The 21,305-nt window shown below is 36.6% G+C and overlaps 1 protein-coding gene across 2 annotated transcripts in view; it reads right to left on the bottom strand.

The window, feature by feature from the left end:
• Positions 1-1,618: 1,618 nt before the first annotated feature.
• Vom2r79 (vomeronasal 2 receptor, 79) overlaps positions 1,619-21,305 on the bottom strand; it is a 47,522-nt gene continuing 27,835 nt past the window's right edge. For both annotated transcript variants that reach the window (NM_001099504.1, XM_063266831.1), the window contains exon 6: positions 1,619-2,526. In NM_001099504.1, coding sequence (NP_001092974.1) covers positions 1,619-2,526 — 908 coding nt within the window. The remainder of the gene's footprint in view (positions 2,527-21,305) is intronic.

Raw genomic sequence — 21,305 nt, 5'->3', positions numbered from 1 at the left:
GCCCAGGATCTTGTTGATTGTGTTCTTTCCAGAACGTTTGGCCTTCAGATAGCTTGATTCCTGGATATTCTTGTAGTAATTATAGAAAAGGGTAAACCTTGATAGTCCTGGTATGGGAGGCCTCTGATATATATCATTGGGCTGTATGATTCTGGACCCTCAGGTCTGATGAAGGGCAGAGAATTGTCAGGAGAATGGATGTCCAAAGGGGATGGAAGGCTGCTCAGGCAGCTTGGCATGGGCCAGAAGTCTCAGAGAGTAGGAAAGTTGGGATGGAGAATGGAAGTTTACCTGTATAGTTCAGGAGTCCAAAGGACATGGAGGAGAGTCAGTTGAAGAATAGAACCCACCAATGGGATTGCAGCCTGCTCAGGGCAGTTTTGGTTAGCCCAAAGGTCTCAGAGAGGAGGAGTCAAAGACATAAATTTACAGCAAAATTTCCAATTCCCTGCAGAATATTCCCTGAACTCTAGGTTCAAAAATTGCTTTGTAGATGTATTTGTTGGTACTATGCTCTAAAACTTTGGATATTGATTGGTTGTCTTTTTTGGAAATATATATATATGTTAAATATATATTTGTATATGAAAACAAATAATTAAAATAGAGCCCAAGTATTTAAAATATAACTGAACTTGAAATATATTTATATTATAATGTCAAATTTTAAAAAACATAATTTAAAAGAGAGGAATATTTTCAAGCACAATATGGGGATCAGTACATCACTATGGTAAAGTCATAGCAAGAAAAATCTGAATCATCTGGTCATGTTGCATCTATATTAGGAAAGAGAAATTTCCTGAATATTGTTGTTTTGGTTTTCTTCCCTTTATATTTTCCTCAGGACTTTGAATCCCTCAGTTCTAGAGCCCAGATTTAAGATAATTTAAGATAAATTATTCTAATTTCAGTTAATCTTGTATTACAAAGTAATCATAGATACAACAAATTGTTGAATTCCCCACAATGTTCCAGTCAGATTTACAGCCTTCCGTATTCATCATTCATGGTATAGTTACTTCATAAGATTGGAATAGAGAACCAGCTTTGCTGAATTCACAACCAACAAACAAGAATGCAAACACTCTATACCTCAAACATTGTGAGAAAGACTTTATACTGGTACCAAATATGAATGAATATGGCCTGAGACCACAGGTAACCTCAAATACTGCCCTCAATTATAATGATGTTTTATGTAGTTTTATAGTAACAGAACAAATGAGTCCATAATTTAAGACACTTTCAAATATATATTGTTTTTGAAAAATCATTTGGCCATGTTGTAGAAAGCCTGGGAATTATTTAAGTGTCTCATGTTGTCCTAAAATATCTTGACTTTTGGTTTGATTATAAAGAACATTTTTGTACATTGCAAAAGTAATAATCTGGAAGTCACAGAAAAAAAGAAATTACAACTGATTGATTAGAAGGCAAAATCAGCCATAGATTATTTTGTGCTAGACAATCAACATTTCAGTGTTACACAAAGCCTGGAAATGCAGTCAACCAGCCTTCTGAGATGCTTCATGGCAGTGTATCAGTTTAAGCAGAAAACTTCTGTTGCCACCACTAAAAACCCTAAAAATATATGATGAATTATTCTAAAGACTGCCTATTTCCACAGAATGTTATCTTTCATGACTTTCAATGAGTTCCTATCAGGCCTCAGGAGAATAATATAGCACTTGGGAAAAAAGATACAGCCTAGGAGCCCTGTACTGGAGGTCAAGATTGATAAGACCTCCAAAACCACCATGATCCTTCCCTTACTACTGTGGTAGACTGGGAGGAAGGTGATCCAGACACTGCAGAAAATGAGCATACTGAATGTCAGGAACTTGGCTTCATTGAACATGTCAGGTAAATTTCTGGCCAAAAAAGCTACTGTGAAGGTCACTATGGACAAAGACCCCAGGTATCCCAGGACACAGTAGAACGCTGTGACTGAGCCCTTGTTGCACAGTATGATGATCTTACCATGTTCAGATTTTGAATCCTTGTCCACAAAGGGCGGCGATGTTCCCAGCCAAATTCCACAAAAGAAAATTTGTATAAGAGTACAGATCAGAATGATGAATTTGGGTGCCAATAATATAAGCAACCCCTTCATTCTTCTTCCTGGACTTGAGATCTTAAAGGCCAGAACCACTGTAATGGTTTTAGCCAAGACAGTAGACACAGCTACTGTGAAAACAATTCCAAATACTGTCTGTTGCAAGATGCAGATAGGTGTGTTCGGCTCACCAATGAATAGAAATGAGCAAAGAAAACAGAAAATTAGGGAGATGAGCAGTATGTAGCTGAAAGTAATGTTATTGGCCTTCACAACAGGAGTCTTTTGGTGCTTCACAAAAATCCCAAGAACAAGTGTGGTTAGTAGAGATAAGCACAGGGCAATACCAGAAAATGTCATCCCCAAGGAATTTTTATAAGTTAGAAATATCACTGCTTTTCGGAGGCAGTGGGTTCTTACTGTGTTGGCATAATGATCCTCTGGACACTTCACACAATCGTCAATATCTGGCAAAAATGCAATATCAAGTCATGAAATTTTCAGTGAATTTCTCTTATTTTTATACCTCCAGCTGAAATTAGGACTTTCTGAAATGTACGTCAATTATTTTTCTGGCCACTAAATTAAATGAATAATAGGTTACTTCTTTCAAGATTTTGTCTAATTAATAACATATGTCTTCTTTATGATCTAGTAAATAAATAGTTTTTGTCTTTTTTATTCATGTCTTTTTTATTCCCATATTGACAACATATTTATTTTCATTACATATTTAACAGGCATGGGATTTTCAAAAAATAAACAATATACTCATATCTAGAACATTGATTGTTCATGGCCTCTGTCAAACAGAATGGTTGGTATTCATGAGACAATAGTACTGTACCTTCCCTTGGCAGAGGAAAACTTTGACTGTCAAACCCTGCTTAATACTGTGGGGTATGCATTGACCAATGTGAATGCATCATCAATTAACAGCCACCCAAAACTTATGTCTTAATATTTTTGTCTTTGTATTGGTGATGTTTTCAACTTAGCCAAACAAATCATTTTGAATAAGGAATGTCAATTGTGAAAATTTTACAATAAGACTGGCCAATGGGCAAATATGTGGAACACTTTATTAATTACCATTTGTTGTAGGAAAATCTAGGGGTTTGTGGAGAGTGCCAACCTCAATTTTTTCCTGGGTTGTGTTAACAAACTCAGGAAAATGAGCAATGAGAGCAAAATTGCAAACAACTCCTGTCTTTTTTTTTTTTTTTGCTCTAGTCACTGCATCAATATTTTTGTCCTGAATTATTTCTATTACTTCTCTTCATAATAGACTATAAGCCCCTTTCCTTCTGAAATGCTTTTGGTTCTGCTATTTACAAAAGCAATGAAAAAGATAACATAGCATCTTTGGTGGAAGACATAATCTAGCATCAATTTGCAAGGATACAAAGAACATTTTTATTACACTAAATCTGACCTTTGGACCCTATAACAATTTTTTCAGTGAAATAGTGTTCAGTCATCAATATTTTACCACAAAAGGTGACTTGCAAACTACAAAAACAAATGCAGATAATACATACTATGTTTTATTAGGAAGCATCACACACACACACACACACACACACATATGCTTGTAGTTGATGTGGTCCATAGTTATCATAGCTTGGTAGGGATGTTAGATAATTCTCTCCTTTGAAAACCTGCATCCTCTTTCCTGGCACCACATAAGTCCTCAGAGAGACACCATTTATATCTGTTATATTGCAGAAGTCTCTGGACCAAGTTTCTGAAGAGCTTGTCATTTTCAGAAATGGGGACTTAACCTCAGACCACTTGGGGGAAAATCTCTTGAACAGCCCTGAGCAACAACTCAAAAAAGCTTCTCAGGTTTACTATTGGGGTATTTGTTAGGTGATATTTGGCTTTTAGATGGACCACCCTCATATAAGATCAGAAAAGATTCACTAAAACACTGTATATTATCCTTTGCTGGCAAGTACCCACAAATGATTTGTCCAGTGCCAAATGGATAGTCCTGAAAATATACATACAAATAATATTTTATGCATGCAGTGTCTTGTGGTCATATTTCTTTGAATACTTCAACTCCTCTACATACTCTCATACTCTCATACCCAACAATATTCATATCCTCCATCTCTATGCCCCTTATTCCCTCCATCCCTCTACTCTTACCTAGTTCAGTTTATGCCAAGTATATTTGTATGGATCTTTCAGTAAAGTGTTATGGATACACTAGCAATCACAGCATTAAATAAAATTCAGTCTCCCTTTTCAAGTACCTAGCAAATATCATTTGCTTCCTAGATAAAGGTGGGCCTATCTAACCATCTTCCTTTCCACATACATGCTTGGATTTTAACTGCCTTTGATTATATTAATGTGTTAACTGGACCTGTTATTTCCAGAAAATGTTGTTCTTGAGGTCACCCATGACTTCACAATTTTCCCACTTCCTCTTCAATGAAGAAATCTTAATATTCAAAGAAGAGGTGTAACATAGGCATTCCATTATGATGCAGTACCTCACGGGTTATCACTTCTCTGCACAAAGACCAGTCGTGGTTCCCAATTAATTTCTATAGACCACAAAAAGAAACTTCTCTGAAGAGGGCTGAGAGATATTCTAATCATGATTATAGCAATAAGTGACTAAGACTTATTTCAATGTAATATCAGTTTATCAGAATAAGTGTTGTAGGTTTTTCTTTGAGTACCAGTAACCAATCTAGCTACAGGACCTTGGTGTAGTTAACAGTGCCAATTTTTGGTGCAATCTCATTAACAGAGCCTTAAATCCCATCAGAAAGTTTTTGGTTTAATTTATAATATTAGAACCACTATTGAATAGTGCCTCCATTCTCCCAGCCAGCAGAGTAGCTGCTCACAGCTAGGTGAAATAAATAATTATATTTCCCCACAAGTAGTATGCTCTTTACCTTTGAGCTTTGTGAAAGCTAGAAAAAAGAGGGTGAATTTTACATGTCAGTACCTACTTGAATTCTTCATGTTTATGATTCATGTATGTGGTGTCATCATCAAGAAGTTCTTAACATCAAACTTGGGAGTATATGTGAGTAATGACAACATGCCATAATATCTATAGTCAATCACAATGTTTAGTATTGCTCAAACATATAACCTATTCCACATACTAGAATTTTTATTTGGTAACATGATGTATCTGTGTGAGATGTTACAATATTATAGGATGACTCTACTTAAACTCCCTTTATATGTGTATATATTTTAGGACTTCTACTATAATGCACTTCTATCTATTTTCAAAAGGTTTTTGTTAGTTGTCCTTCCATTTTCCATTTCCTCTATCCTTCCACTTTATTCCTTTCTATACCATTTTGTTCTTTCCCTGATTAATTATATTGTATCTCCCATTACTTGAAAGATAATCTCCTCTACAGTATTCCATAATAGCTTCATAACTTCTGTGAGTGTCTCAAACAGAATGCATATCTAGAACTTAAGAGATATGCACATATGAGAAAAATGTGATGTCTATTTTATGGGTCTACATTATATTACTAAAGAGGTGTATAGCAATGAGAGATAAGGAACTGGGGGTAGCCACCAGCAAGTCCCAGATGCCAAGAAAGCAAGAGGCCCCCAGGACCTAATGGAGATGAGATTAGCCACTGATGCCCAACAAAGGCAAGGAGAACCTGTAGAGACCATATCCAGAGGTTAGGCATCCCCCAGTTGGGGGATGGGGCCACCAATTCGTCTCTAAATTTTAATCCAGAATTGCTCTGTCTAAAGGAAATATAGAGACAAAGTGTGGAGCAGACACTAAATGAAAAGCCATACAGAGATTGCCCCATGTGAGGATCAATTCTATATACAGACACCAAACCCAGACATTATTGTGGAAGCCAAGAAGTGCTTGATGACAGGAGCCTGAAATAGCTATCTCCTGAGAGGCTCTGCCAGAGTCTGACAAATAACAGTGGTGGATGCTGGCAGACAAACATTGTATTGAGCACAAGTTTCCCAATGGAGCAGTTAGAGAAAGGACTGAAGGTGCTGACAGCTTTACAAGCCCACAGGAAGAACAACAATATCAACCAACCAGATCCCTAGAGCTCCCAGGGACTAAACCACCAACCAAATAGTTCAAATGGAGGGGCCCATGACTCTAGTCACATATGTAGCAGAGAATGGCCTTGTTGGGCATCAATGGGAGAAGAGGCCCTTGGTATTCTGAAGGTTTGATGCCCCAGTTTAGGGGAATGTCAGGGCAGGGACACAGGAGTGGGTGGGGGGAGCACCCTCATAGAAGCAGGGAGAGAGGGGATGGGATAGGGGTTTTCTGGAGGGGAAACCAGGAAAGGGGATAACATTTGAAATGTAATAAAATATCCAATAAAAATAAAATAAAAATTAAGTTAAAAACGACTGTTTCCAGTTTCATACATTCATTTTTGAGTAAGAAAATTTTATTTCTCTTAAGAGATAAATAATTTTCACTGTGAAAATGCATTACATTTTCACTCTCAATTCCCATGTTAATGCATATGTAGGCTATTTCCATTTTCTGTCTATTGTGAGAAATGCTGCAATAAACCTGGATGGGTAAGAATCTCTATAGTGTACGTTCATGTTCTTTGGGGTATGTGCCCAAACTTATTTGCAGCTATATCATATGGTAGGCTAGTTTAGCAGGCAACATCGTGGAGAAGCTCTATACTGGCGTGCATAATGGTTACACCTGAACTAATTCCCAGCAGGAGTGGATGAGTGGGTCTTGCCCCAGTCATCACTGGAATTTGCTGACACTTGTACTAGTTAGTAATGATGTCTGAGGTGCTTTAAACATATATCTATATGTTCCTCAGTCAAATCTCTCACATTTTAAGAAATGTGTTTTTAGATCTTTGTTCCAATTTTTAGTTGTGCTGTTTGTTTCCTTGATGTTTAGTTTCTTCAGTTCTGTGTATATTCTAGACACTAACATTTGTCACACATATAACTCACAAGGATATTTAGTAGGCTTTCCCTTCAATAAAATAATGGTTTCATTTGCACCACATAAAACAATGCTGGCTTCTATAGGTCTGGACAGGTACTCTATCCTGTTGGCAGTAAATAAAGACTCCCCTTTGTGCAAATTTCCACAATGATTTGTTCTTTTTACTTTTTTGAATGACTGCCATCTTACTAGGTGTAAGACGGACTAAGAATCAAACTATTATCTACAGTCATCTGTCACCAAGGATTCATCTGTCACCAAGGATTCATCTGTCACCAAGGATTTATCTGTCACATACCAAGATTTTATTTTTTTGGATTTTTCAGATTTTGTCAGTAACTTCTATTTTATATTTTTGAGAAATGATTGCTTCTACAATGAACAGATTTCAGAGTATCAGAGAAAAATTATTGAAAAAACATCAGGATACATCACTTTGGATTCATCTATAGATATGCCTGTAGTTAAATTTCTGGACTAAAGGTTTTTGTTACTAGTCCCAGCCTAGCACTCCATAGTGTCTGCATCAATTTTAAAATGTCTTCCCTGGTTTCTCATCACAGTGGACTACAATTGTAACCCAAATAAAACTTTCCTTTTAGAATTGTTTTTGTTCATCGTATTTTATCCCAGCAATAGAAAAATCTAAGAAAGACATAAACATATGTCTTTGCAAACACAGGGCCTGAGCATTCCTGAGATAATCACGATGGCTAACAAGCAAAACTTCATGAAATTATAAGCACAGTGTCCAAGAAAGCAAACAGTGAATTTAGTGACGAAACAATCTATGGGGTGCAAGAAAACCTTTGCTTGATGTATATTTGAGACTTTAATACCTGAAATGTACAAAGAAATCAAAACAATAAATAAGAAATCAGAAAAAAATACTTCAGTCAATAAAATGGTATTTGTATGTGTCTATTTGTGTGTTTGTGTGTGTGTTTACATGTGTGTTTTAGTAATTCCTGACTGTTAATGTATGTGAAGGTGAACATGCCAAAAACTTGAATGACAAAGCATTTCTCCAAGAAAGCTTTCTCCCCATGCTGTATGTAATAGAGTTTTTAGTGTTTTTTTTCCTTACTGCGCTGTTTTAAAAACACATGTGTTTTTATAAATCCTACCTCCCATTTCTGCCAATCATCATGGCTTTTATTCCCTCCGAACTTTACTTTTCTAACTTTATTTGCTTTTTTAAGGTCCATTAAGTACATTTAATGCTTCCTTGTCATACATGAATGTAGCATCTTCCACTGGAGCATTGAAAGCTTCTTAGAAGATTTATGGCCAGAGAAAGCTAACTTTGCATTCAGTATCAATTACCCTGATGTAGAGATGAATTTTTATGATCTAACAGCTCATCCATCCAGGTAGTTTTTCCATCTTGATGTCTGTGGTGTTTGTGCACACAGCTACAGCTGGTTTAGCATGCAGTTACATGTGTGCATCACCATTCTCACAATTAATAAATAGTTTTTGGCCCAAGTTAGGGAGACTCCCAGCAGACCAAGATAAGGGTAATACTAAAATTTAAGTTGATAACACAGTGAGCTTCACTAAGGTCAGTCACAGAAGTGATTACTTGCACAAGAACATATGGCTTATGGTTGTTTGCCCTTAATAGGCTCATATATTTGAATGTTTGCTCTGCAGTTGAAGAAACTACTTTGGTTTAGAAAATGCCAAGGTGTAAACGATGTGTGATTAGGGTGGTCTTTCAGTTTCAAAATTGAACATTCTTTCTCAATCTGTTCTCCTCTCTCTCTCTCTCTCTCTCTCTCTCTCTCTCTCTCTCTCTCTCTCTCTCTCTCTCTCTCCTGTCTAACTACTAGATATATGCTCTCATAGACATGTTGACAGACTGTATACTCACCTGCTCCCCAGCATAATGTTCATGAACTCTATTTCCCTATCTACTCATGGAAATGGCATTGAAAATATTTAATCTTAATCTGGGATTTCTTTCTCCCATTGATCATTCAGTTCCCAGATAAAACATACACAACTTTTATTATGTACAATAAGCCTTAATTATCACAGGAGTTTGGCAGATATCTATTCTCAATGCTATTATGTCTATTCCCAGCCAATATTCCCATGAAATATTTCTCCCTGATTAATGTGGGCTGCTCTTAACTCCAATTACCCAACCCAAGTAGCCATTGTATTAAGCATTTTACTCCATGCAGCTTCTTTTTATTTTTTCCATAATCTCTTCTGAGCCCAAGTCCAGGAACATGAAGACATGCCTATCTCAATTCTGCCCAGCTATAGGATGTAGGCATCTTTATTCACCAATCAGAATAACTTGGGGACAATGCTATATAGCATCCCTTGTGTCTATGTGCAGACCCTCTCTTCTCTGGGCAACCATATGAATGAGAGAGAACTGTGGCAATATTATTTCTGGATCTCTATTACTGTGCTCAGAAATGTTATTTACCCAAGAATTTCATTATTTCATGGTAATTGCTCAATATCTTTCTGCTGCATGTATATAATATTTCATTATCCATTCATCAGTTGATGGATATGCCAATTACTTCCTTTGAGTGACTCTTGTGAGTTAAACAGCAATGAACATACATACACAAATATCCTTGTAGTAGAATATAGATTCATTTTGCTGGGTTGATTTGGTGAGATAACAGTGCTCATTGATTTTCTCAACTTGACACAGCCTAGAAAAACATCTAGAAAGTGAGAATTTTAATTAAGAAAAAGCCAGCATAAGGATATACTGCAGAAACGCCTATAGTATATATCCTTGATTAGTGTTTGATGTACAATAGGCCAATTCAGTGTGTCTGCCTCTCCTGTGCAGTTGGTGTTTAGCTGTTTCAGTGTTCATGGATGGCAATGTATGCAAGCAGCATTTTCCATGGATTCTTCATAAGCTCTGGTATCTAGAATTCTGCTTTCAATTTCTCCCTGAATTCACCCAGTGATGGAGGTTAACCTCAAATTTGTAACCTAAAGCAAACCACTTCCACACTTAGCTGCCGCTTTAGTGTTTTACCACAGCAATACAACCGCACCTAAAGCAGCAGACATTTTCAAAATGAAGGAGGTCACACTCTCCTTTTTTTTTTTCCAGAGCTGGGGACCGAACCCAGGGCCTTGTGCTTGCTAGGCAAGCGCTCTACCACTGAGCTAAATCCCCAACCCCCACACTCTCCTTCTTGTAATGCATTTTTCATTCATTTTTTTTACTGTTTAAAGGATTTAATTCTACTAGAGTTTCTCTTCCATGGTTTGATTTATTGTAATATTTTTGGAGATTTATTGTAATATTTTCTTCAGATTTGTTTCTTAGGGTTTTTGTTGTTGGTACATAAGACTTTTTTTCTGAGATACTTTTGTGTCTGATTATCTTGCTGAATGTGTTTTTCTGTAATACATGTATTTTGGTGGGGTCTTCGCAAATAATTCTGTTGTTTGCAAGTAAAGATACTTTTATTTCCTTCTTATAATTTCATATTGCCTCTATCTATGTATCTGTCTTGTTTTATAGGTAAAATGTTAAGCCCCATAGGATAAAAATGTAGGTAAAAGTCAGCCCCCTCTTGTCCCTGTGTTAGAGGAAATATTTCAAATGTAATGATGGCTGTGGGCTTATATTTTGCCTTTATTGATATGTGTCTACTTTATGTCCACATTCTCAAGAAATTTTATCATGAGGAAAACCTGAATTTTTCCAACATATTTCCTGTTTCTAATTAAATGATCATGCAGTTTCTACATTTAAATCTATTCATTTGATTGATTACAAATAGCAACAATGTATTTTGAAACATTCCTCTATCACTGAGGTTAGGCAAACATTATCATGATGGTTATTTTGTTTATGTTTTTCAATTTATCTTGTAAATTCACTCAGAACCATTGTTTATATATTAGCCTGGAATAATGAATTATTATCCTTCTGTAGGAGTTAGATTATTTGGTTTTGGTTAAATAACTCATTATTGTCAGGATATTACACAGTATGGTAATATCATACTGTGTAAGTTGGTATACTCATCAATCATAGTAATACAAAGAACAATTTGCCCAATTTTACTTCTCTTAATATTTGGAACACACCCATCTAAACTTACATAAATTTCTCTTAAAATGCATGTAGCATCGTTTACTTCATCCTACAGAACTTTGTGTACACAATTTTTCAGCTTTATGTCATAACCCTAAATGTTCATCTCTATAGATTTTCTTTCCTGCTTCTATGTTAAGTGGAGAGCAAACACCATGAATTTTCCACTAGATAAAACCTATGTGACATATTATTATATCTGAGACATATGAATTTCTTACTCTCCACGCATTTTGTTTGAGTATTTTGCCAGAATGTAGGTCTATACAACACATGAATATATTGCCCATGATAGTCAGAATATGGGTGACAGATTCCCTGGAAAAATAGTTGTAGATATTTGAAAATGAGCATATATGTGATAGGAGCCAAAGCCCTCTATTCTAAAGGGCATACAACGTTCATAACTAGTAAGCTCACCCTCTAGTCCATATTCCACATGTGAAATTCTCTAGAAGAAATGAATCTTAAACTTCTTTCACTTTATCAAATAGCATGTCCCAAATCATGCACACCTTGCAGTAATGTAAAGCCAACAAATATTGGACTGATGTTATTGATTATAACCATTAATCTTGAACCCCAAACTTTAAAAATATACTGTGTGTAAATATCTAGAGCATCATTCATACTTTGGTACATAGATGAAAAATAAAGATGGAGCCTAGTTTACACCTGTGCCTGGAGCTGACCCGTTCCCACATCTCTCTGCACCCAGATTCCCTGGGGAGGGAATGGGACTCTCAGAAGTGAAGACAATTCTGAGAGCACAAGGGAGACCACCACTTCTGCTCACATTCCTGGCAGAAGAGGAACCCGCCTGGAGCCCTCTGGACACAGGAACCTAGGAACAGTCAGAGACAGAATCCTTCCAGTCTCCACCTGTGCCCAGAGCTGAAAGTCACTCTCCAGGAGGGCTGACACACCTAAGAGCAGAGGTAAGGCCACCACTTCTGCTCTGAGGGAACCGGCTGGCACCCTCAGGACACAGGAATGGAAGAACAGTCTGGAAGAGGATCGTTCTGGTTTCTGCCTGTGCCCAGAGATGACCTGGTCCCAGTTTTTGTACACAGATTCCTCTAGGAGAAAGATGGCCTACAGGAGTGCTGACACACAGGATTACAAGAGGGTCAAGCTACTGTCAGAGACCACAAGACCAGACAAAAACAGAGATAAATAACCCTATGGTGAAAGACAAGTGTAGGAACCTAAGCAACAGAAACCAAGAATATTTGTCATTCTTAGAGCCCAGTTCTCCCACCACAGCACATTCTGGGTATCCTAGCACACCAGAAAAACAAGATTTGTATTTAAAATCACATCTTATGATGATGCTGATGGAGGACTTTAAAAGGTACATAAATAACTCACTTAAAAGCTACAGGAAAACACAGGTAAACAAGTAAAAGCCCTTAAAGAGAAAACACAAAATTCCCTATAAGAATTATAGGAAAACAAAAGAAAGGATTGAATGAAATATACTATCTAAAATGGAAACAAAAATAATTTAAAAATCAGAAAAGGAAGCAACCCTAGAGATAGAAAACCCAGGGAAGTGATTAGGAGTCATAGATGCAAGCACCACCAACAGAATATAAGACATAGAAGAGAGAATCTCAGGGGCGAAAGATACCATGGCAAACATTGACACAATCATCAAAGAAAAAGCAAACTGCAAAAGGCTCCTAAACCAAAACATTCAGGATATCCAGGACACAATGAGATCATACCTAAAGATAATAGGCATAGAAGAGAGCAAAGACTCTCAACTTAAAGGGCCAGTAAATATCTTCAACAAAATTATAGAAGAATACCTCCCTAACATAAAGAAAGAGATACCCATAAACATACAAAAGTCTACACAGAACTCCAAATAGATTGGACCAGAAATAAAATTTTCCCTGTCACATATAGTCAAAACACCAAATGCACAAAACAAAGAAAGAATATTAAAAGGAATAAGAGAAAAAGGTCAAGTAACACATAAAAGCAGACCTATCAGGAATACACCAGACTTCTCAACAGAGATTGTGAAAACCAGAAGATCTTGGACAAACATTATATAGACCCTAAGAGAAGACAAATGCCAACCCAGGCTTCTATATCCAGCAAAACTCTAAATTAACATAGACGAAGAAACCAAGATATTCCATGACAAAACCAAATTTACACAAGATCTTTCCACAAATCCAGCCCTAAAAAGGATAATAGATGGGAAACTCCAACACAAGGAGCAAAACTACACCCTAGAAATAGGAAAATAGTAGTCTTCTTGCAACAAACCCAAAAGAAGAGAGAAACAGAAACATAATTCCACATCTAACAACAAAAATAACAGGAAACAACAATCACTATTCCTTAATACCTTTTAACATCAATGGATTCAATTCCCCACTACAAAGACATAGACTAATAGACTGATACTTAAGGAAGACCTAACATTTTGCTGCATACACAAAACACACCTCAAAGTAAAAGACAGAGAACACCTTAGAGTAAATGGCTGGAAAATAATTTTTCAAACAAATGATCACAAGAAATAAACTGGAATAGCCATCCAAATATTGAATAAAATTTATTTTCTATGAAAAGTTATCAAAAAAGACAAGGAAAAACACTTCTTATTCATCAAAGAAAAAATCCACCAAGATGAACTCTCAATCCTGAATATTTATGCTCCAAATGAAAGGGCGCCTACATTCATAAAAGAAAACTTTCTAAGGTTCAAAGCACATATTGCACCTCACATAATAATAGTGGGAGACTTCAACACCCCACTTTCATCAATGTACAGATCACGGAAAGAGAAACTAAACAGAGACACAGAGAAACTAATAAAAGTGATGAAACAAATGGATTTAACAGGTAACTATAGACCATTTTATCCTAAAACAAAAGAATATATCTTCTCAGTTCCTCATGGTACCTTCTCAAAACTTGACCATATACTTGGTCACAAAACAGGACTCAACAGATACAAGACGACTGAAATGATCCCATGCAGCCTATCAGATCAACAGAAACTAAGGCTGGTCTTCAATGACAACAAAAAACCTGAAAGCCCACATACACATGGAAGTTGAACTCAATGATAACCTGGTCAAGGAAGAAATAAAGAAAGAAATTAAAGACCTTTTAGAGTTTAATGAAAATGAAGGCACAACATACCCAAATTTATGGGACAAAATGATAGCAGTGATAAGAGAAAAACTCATAAATTTGAGTGCCACCAAAAAGAAACTGGAGAAGGCATACACTAGCAGCTTGACAGCACACATAAAAGCTCTAGAACACAAAGAAGCAAATACAACAATGAGGAGTAGATGGCAGAAAATAATCAAACTCACAGCTGAAATCAACCAAGAAGAAACAAAAAGATGTATACACAGAATCACAAAAACAGGATGTGGTTCTTTGAGAAAATCAACAAGATAGATAAACCCTTAGCCAGACTAACCAGAGGGCTCTGAGAGAGTATTAAAATTAACAAAATCAGATATAAAAAGGTAGCCATAGTAACTAAATTTTACAAAATTGGAAAGCCTAGACTCAACGATACTAGAAAATCTGGATGAAATGGACAACATTCTAGACAGATACCAAGTGTCAAAATTAAATCAGGATCAGATAAAACATCTAAATAGTCCCATATACCTCATAAAGAAATAGAAGCAGTTATTAAAAGTCTCCCAATGAAAAAAGGCCCAGGACCTGATGGGTTTAGTGGAGAATTCTATCAGACATTCATAGAAGACCTAAAATCAAAACTGTCCAAGATATTCCATAAAACAGAAACAGAAGGAACATTACCCAATTCCTTCTACGAAGCAACAATTATGCTTATACCTAAACCACACAAAATCCAACAAAGAAATAGAACAGCAGACCAATTTCCCTTATGAAAATGGAGGCAAAATTACTCAATAAAGTTCTCACAAACCGAATCCAAGAACACATCAAAATAATCATCCAGCATGATCAAGTAGGCTTCATCATAGGGATTCAGGGGTGGTTCAATATACAGAAACCCATCAACATATTTCACTGTAAAAAATTTCAAAGGAAAAACATATAAACATCTCATTAGATGCTGATACATCATTTGATAAAAATTCAACACTCCCTCAGCTTAAAAGTCTTGGAAAGATCAAGAATTCAAAGCCCATACCTAAATATAGTAAAAGCAATAAACAACAAAACAGTAGGCAACATCAAACTAAACAGAGAGAAACTTGAAGCAATCCCACTAAAATCAGGGACTAGACAAGCCTAGCAACTATTTAAGTTGGTCAAAGGGATAGGAACTGGAAGGGAAGAAGTCAAAATATCACCATTTGCAGATAACATAATAGTATATTTAAGTGACTTCAACAGTTCCACAAGAGAATTCCTGATAACCAACTTCAGCAAAGTGGCTGGATATAAAATTAACTCAAACAAATCAGTAGCCTTCCTCTACTCAAAGAATAAACAGAGAAGAAAGAAATTAGGGAAATGACTCCCTTCACAATAGTCATAAATAATATAACACAACTTGGTGTGACTCTAACTGAGAAAGTAAAAGATCTGTATGACAAGAAATTGAAGTCTCTGAAGAAAGAATTGAAGAAGACCTCAGAAGATGAAAAGATCTCCAATGCTCATGGACTGGCAGGATTAATATAGTAAAAACGACAATCTTGTCAAAAGCTATCTACTGATTCAATCCATCTTCATGAAAATTCCAAATCGATTTTTCAGAGAATTAGAAAGAGCAATTTGCAAATTAATTTGGAATAACAAAAAACTCAGCATAGCAAAACTATCCTTAACAGTAAAATAACTTCTGGGGACACCACCAAGCCTGACCTCAAGCTGTATTACAGATCAATAGTGATAAAAAATGTATGGATTTGGTAAAGAGACAGGCAGGTATATCAACAGAATAGAATTGAAGACTCAGGACAGTCACCGGGAACTCCTACATACCTGAGAGCAGAGCTCCCTGCTCCCAAATCCCTTGGGGGAGACAGCAGAACACCCAGAAGTGCAGGCCATCCTGAGAACACAGGACAGATTACCACTTCTTCCACACTTTGCCCACATCCCTGACCAAGAGGAAAGTGCATAGTGCTACTGGACACAGGAATATAGGAGCAGTCAGCAGCAGGTACCTGTAGTTCTGGTCTGTGCGGGGATGTGAACTGGACCTGGCACACAACTTCCTGTACACAAATCCTGTGAAAGAGGAAGCTGGACCCTTAGAAGTATGGACACGCCTGAGAAATCAGAGGAGACTACCCTCTGGCCACATTCCCAACCCAAGAGGGAATAGACGAGTGCCATCTGTGTCCCCTGGGTGCACGGACCTAGAAGCACTCAGGGGTGGGACACTTCTTGTTCCTGCATGTGCAGAGAGCTGAAAGAGCTTCATCAGGAATGCCTACACACCTGAGAGCAGAATACTCTGTTCCCAGAACCAGTTGAAAGAAAACAGGAAAGCAGGTCCACAGGAGTGCTGACACAGCAGGCTGCAGTAGGCTCAAGTCACTGTCAGAAACAGCAAGACAAGCTGACACCAGAGACAACCGGATGGCAAGAGGTAAGCACAGGAACCTAAGTAACAGAAACCAAGATTACTTGGGATCATCAGAGCCCAGTTCTCCCACCAAAGCAAATACTGGATATACAAACATACTGGAAAGGCAAGATTTAGATAAAAATTATGGAGAGTAAGAACATAAATAACTCCCTTAAACAATTACAGGAAAACAAAACCAAGCAGGTAAAGAAATTGAACAAAACCATCCAAGATTTAAAAATGGAAATAGAAACAATAAAAAAGCACAAAGAAGGACAACCCTGGAGATAGAAAACCCAGGGAAGAGAGCAGGAGTCAAAGATGCAAGCATCACCAACACAATACAAGAGATAGAAGAGAGAACCTCTGGGGCAGAAGATACAATAGAAAACATAGACACAACTGTCAAAGATAATGTAAAATGCAAAAGGCTCCTAGCCCAAAACATGCAAGAAATCCAGGACACAATGAGAAAATCAAACATAAATATGATAGGTACAGAAGAGAGGGAAGACTCCCAAATTAAAGGGTAAGCAAATATCTTCAACAAAATTATACAAGAAAACTTTCCTAACCTAAAGAAAGAGATGCCCATAAGCATACAAGAAGCCTGTAAAAGTTCAGATAGGACCAGAAAAGAAATTCCCCCTGTCACATAATAGTCAAAACACCAAATGCACAAAACAAAGAAAGAATATGAAATGAGTAAAGGAAAAAGGTCAAGTAACATATAAAGGCAGACCTATAAAAATTACAAGAGACTTCTCACTATGAAAACCAGAAGATAAAGGGAAGATGTCATACAGACCCTAAGAGACCACAAATGCCAGCCAAGGATACCATATCCACCAAAACTCTCAATTAACATAGATGGAGAAACCAAGATATTTCATGAAGAAATCAAATTTAAACAATATCTTTCCACAAACCCAGCCCTAAAAAGGATAATATATGGAAAACTCCAGCACAAGGAGGGAAGCTACACCCTAGAAAAAGCAAGAAAGTAATTCCCCTTGCAATGAAACCAAAAGAAGAGAGACACAAAATCATAATTCCACCTCTAAATATGAAAAAACAGGAAGCAACAATCGCTATTACTTAATATCTCTCAACACAAATAGAGTCAATTCCCCAATAAAAAGAAATAGACTAACAGATTGGATACATAGAGAGGGCACAGCATTTTGCTGCATACAGGAAACATACCTCACAGACAAAGACAGACACTACCACAGAGCAAAAGGCTGGAAAACAAATTTCCAAGCAAATGGTCTGAAGAAACAAGATTGAGTATCCATTCTATTATTGAATGAAATCTACTTTCAACCAAAAGTCATCAAAAAGATAAGGAAGGACACTTCATATTCATCAAAGGAAAAACCCACCAAGATGAACTCCAATACATAAATATTTATGTTCCAAATACAAGGGCACCGATATTCATAAAAGAAACCTTAACAGAGATCAAATCACACATTGCACCTCACACGATAATAATAGGAGATTTCAACACCCCACTCTCATCAATGGACAGATCGTGGAAACAGAAATTTAACAGAGACACAGAGAAACTAACAGAAGCTATGAAACAAGTGGACCTAACAGATATTTATAGAACATTTCATCCTAAAACAAAAGCTATATATCTTCTTCTCATCATCTCATGGTACCTTCTCCAAAATTGACCATATACTCAGTCACAAAATAGGCCTCAACAGATACAGAAAGATATAAATAATCACATGCATTCTATCAGATCACCAGGTATTAAGGCTGGTCTTCAATAACAACAATAACAACAGAACGCCCACAAATACATGGAAGTTGAATAATGCTCTACTTAATGATACCTTGGATAAGGAAGAAATAAAGAAGGAAATTAATAACATTTTAGAATTTAGTGAAAATGAAGGCACAATATACCTGGACATGGGACATAGTAAAAGCAGTGCTAAGAGGAAATCTCAAAGCTCTGAGTGCATCCAAAAAGAAACAGAAGAGAGTGTATATCAGTAGCTTGATGGCACACCTAAAAGTTCTAGAAAAAAAAGAAACAAATACACTCAAGAGGAGTAGAAGGCAGGAAATAATCAACCTCAGGGCTAAAATCAACCAAGTAGAAACAAAAAGGATTGTATAATGAATCAACAAAACTAGGAGCTGGTTCCAAGAGAAAATCAACAAGATAGATAAACCCTTAGCCAGAATAAACTGACAGGAAAGAAAGTGTATCCAAATTAACAAAATCAGAAATGAAAAGGGAGACATATCAACAGAATCTGAGGAAATTCAAAAAATCATCAGATCCTACTATAAAAGCCTATATTCGGCAAAAGTGAAAATTTTTGAGGAAATGGACAATTTTCTAGAAAATTATCAGGTACAAAAGTTAAATCAGGAACAGATGAACCATCTAAACAACCCATAATTCCTAAAAAAAAAATAGAAGCAGTTATTAAAATTCTCCCAACCACAAAGAGCCAAGGACCAGATGGATTTAGTGCAAAATTCTACCAGGCCTTCGTAGAAGACCTCCTACCTGTACTGTCCAAACTATTCTACAAAATAGAAACAGATGAAACACTACCAAATCACTTCTATGAAGCTACAATTACTCTTATACCTAAACCAACAAAGACCCAACAAAGAAATAGAACTTCAGACCAATTTCCCTTATGAATATCGATGCAAAGATACTCAATAAAATTCCTACAAACCGAATCCAAGAAAACATCAAAATGATCATCCACCATGATCAAGTAGGCTTCATCCCAGGATGCAGAGATGGTTTAATATATGAAAATCCATCAATGTAATCCACTATATAAGCAAACTCAAAGATAAGAACCACATGATCATTTCATTAGATGCTGAGAAAGCATTTGACAAAATTCAATACCCCTTCATGATAAAAGTCCTGAAAAGATCAGGAATTCAAGGCCCATAGTTAAACATAGTAAAAGCAATATACAGCAAACCAGTAGCTAACATTGAACTAAATGGAGAGAAACTTGAAGCAATCCCACTAAAACCATGGAATAGACAAGGCTGCCTCTACCTACTAATTCAATATAGTATTGAAAGTTCTAGCCAGAGTAACCAGTTGAGGATAGCAGGTCAAAGGAATACGAATTGGAAAGGAGGAAGTCAAAATATCACTATTTGCAGATGATATGATAGTAAACATAAGTGACCCCAAAAGTTCCACCAAAACACTACTAAGCCTGATAAACAACTTCAGCAAAGTGACTGGGTATAAAATTAACTCAAACAAATCAGTAGCCTTCCTCTAATCAAAGGATAAACAGGCTAGGAAAGAAATTAGGGAAATGATACCCTTCATAATAGTCTCAAATAATATGAAACACCTCAGTGTGACTCTAACCAAGCAAGTGAAAGATTTGTATGATAAGAACTTCAAGTCTCTGAAAAAAGAAATTGAAGAAGATATCAGAAGATGGAAAGATCTCCCATGCTCATGGATTGGCAGGACTAATATAGTAAAAATAGTCATTTTGCCAAAAGCAATCTACAGATTCAATGCAATCCCCATCAAAATTCCAACTCAATTCTTCATAGAGATAGAAAGAGCAATTTGCAAATTTATTTGGAATAACAACAAAGACAGGATAGCAAAAACTATCCTCAACAATAAAACAACTTCTGGCAGAATCACCATCCCTGACGTCAAGCACTATTGCAGAGCAATAGTGATAAAAAAAAACTGTACGGTATTAGTACAGAAAGATAGATCAGTGGAATAGAATTGATAGTTGTAACCCCAGTGCAAGGGAATATTGGGGAGGCGGTAAGGGGGTGGATGGGGAGGGGAACACCCTTAATAGAAGTAGGGGAGTGTGAGGGGATAGGGTGCTTATGGACGGGAAACCAGAAAAGGGAATAACATTTGAAATGTTAATAAAGAAATATCCAATTAATACAAAAGAATTGAAGACCCAGAAAAGAACCCACATATTTATGGTCACTTGATTTTTGACAAAAGAGCTAATACCATGCAATGGATAAATGATAACATTTTTGACATATGGTGCTGCTTTACCTGGCAGCCAGCTTGTAGAAGAATGCAATTCAATCCATTCTTATTGCTCCATACAAAGCTCAAGTCCACTTGATGCAAGGGCCTCCACATAAAACCAAATATACTCAAACTAGTAGAAGAAAAAGTGGGGAAGAACTTCAACACATGGGCACTAAGGAAATTTTTCTGTATAGAACACCAATGGCTTATGCTTTAAGATCAAGAATAGACAAATGGGACTACATAAAATTGCAAAGCTTCTGTAAGGCAAAGGACACTGTCATTAGGACAAAACAGCAACCAACAGATTGAGAAAAGATCTTTATCAATCTTATATCCAATAGAAGGCTAATATCCAATATGTACAAAGTACTCAAGAAGCTAGACTCTATTAACCCTATTACTAGTTATAACCCTATTAAAATGTGATTCAGAGCTAAACAAAGAATTCTCAGCTAAGGAATTGGAATGGCTGAGAAGTATCTAAAGACATGTTCAACCTCCTTAGTCATCAGGAAAATGCCAATCAAAACCACCCTGTGATTTCACCTCACACCAGTTAGAATAGCTAAGATAAAAAAA

Source organism: Rattus norvegicus, chromosome 9 (assembly GCF_036323735.1).
Source record: "Rattus norvegicus strain BN/NHsdMcwi chromosome 9, GRCr8, whole genome shotgun sequence".
NCBI lineage: Eukaryota > Metazoa > Chordata > Mammalia > Rodentia > Muridae > Rattus > Rattus norvegicus.
Note: the sequence above shows the minus strand (reverse complement) of the source record. Positions and strands in the feature narration are given on the sequence as shown.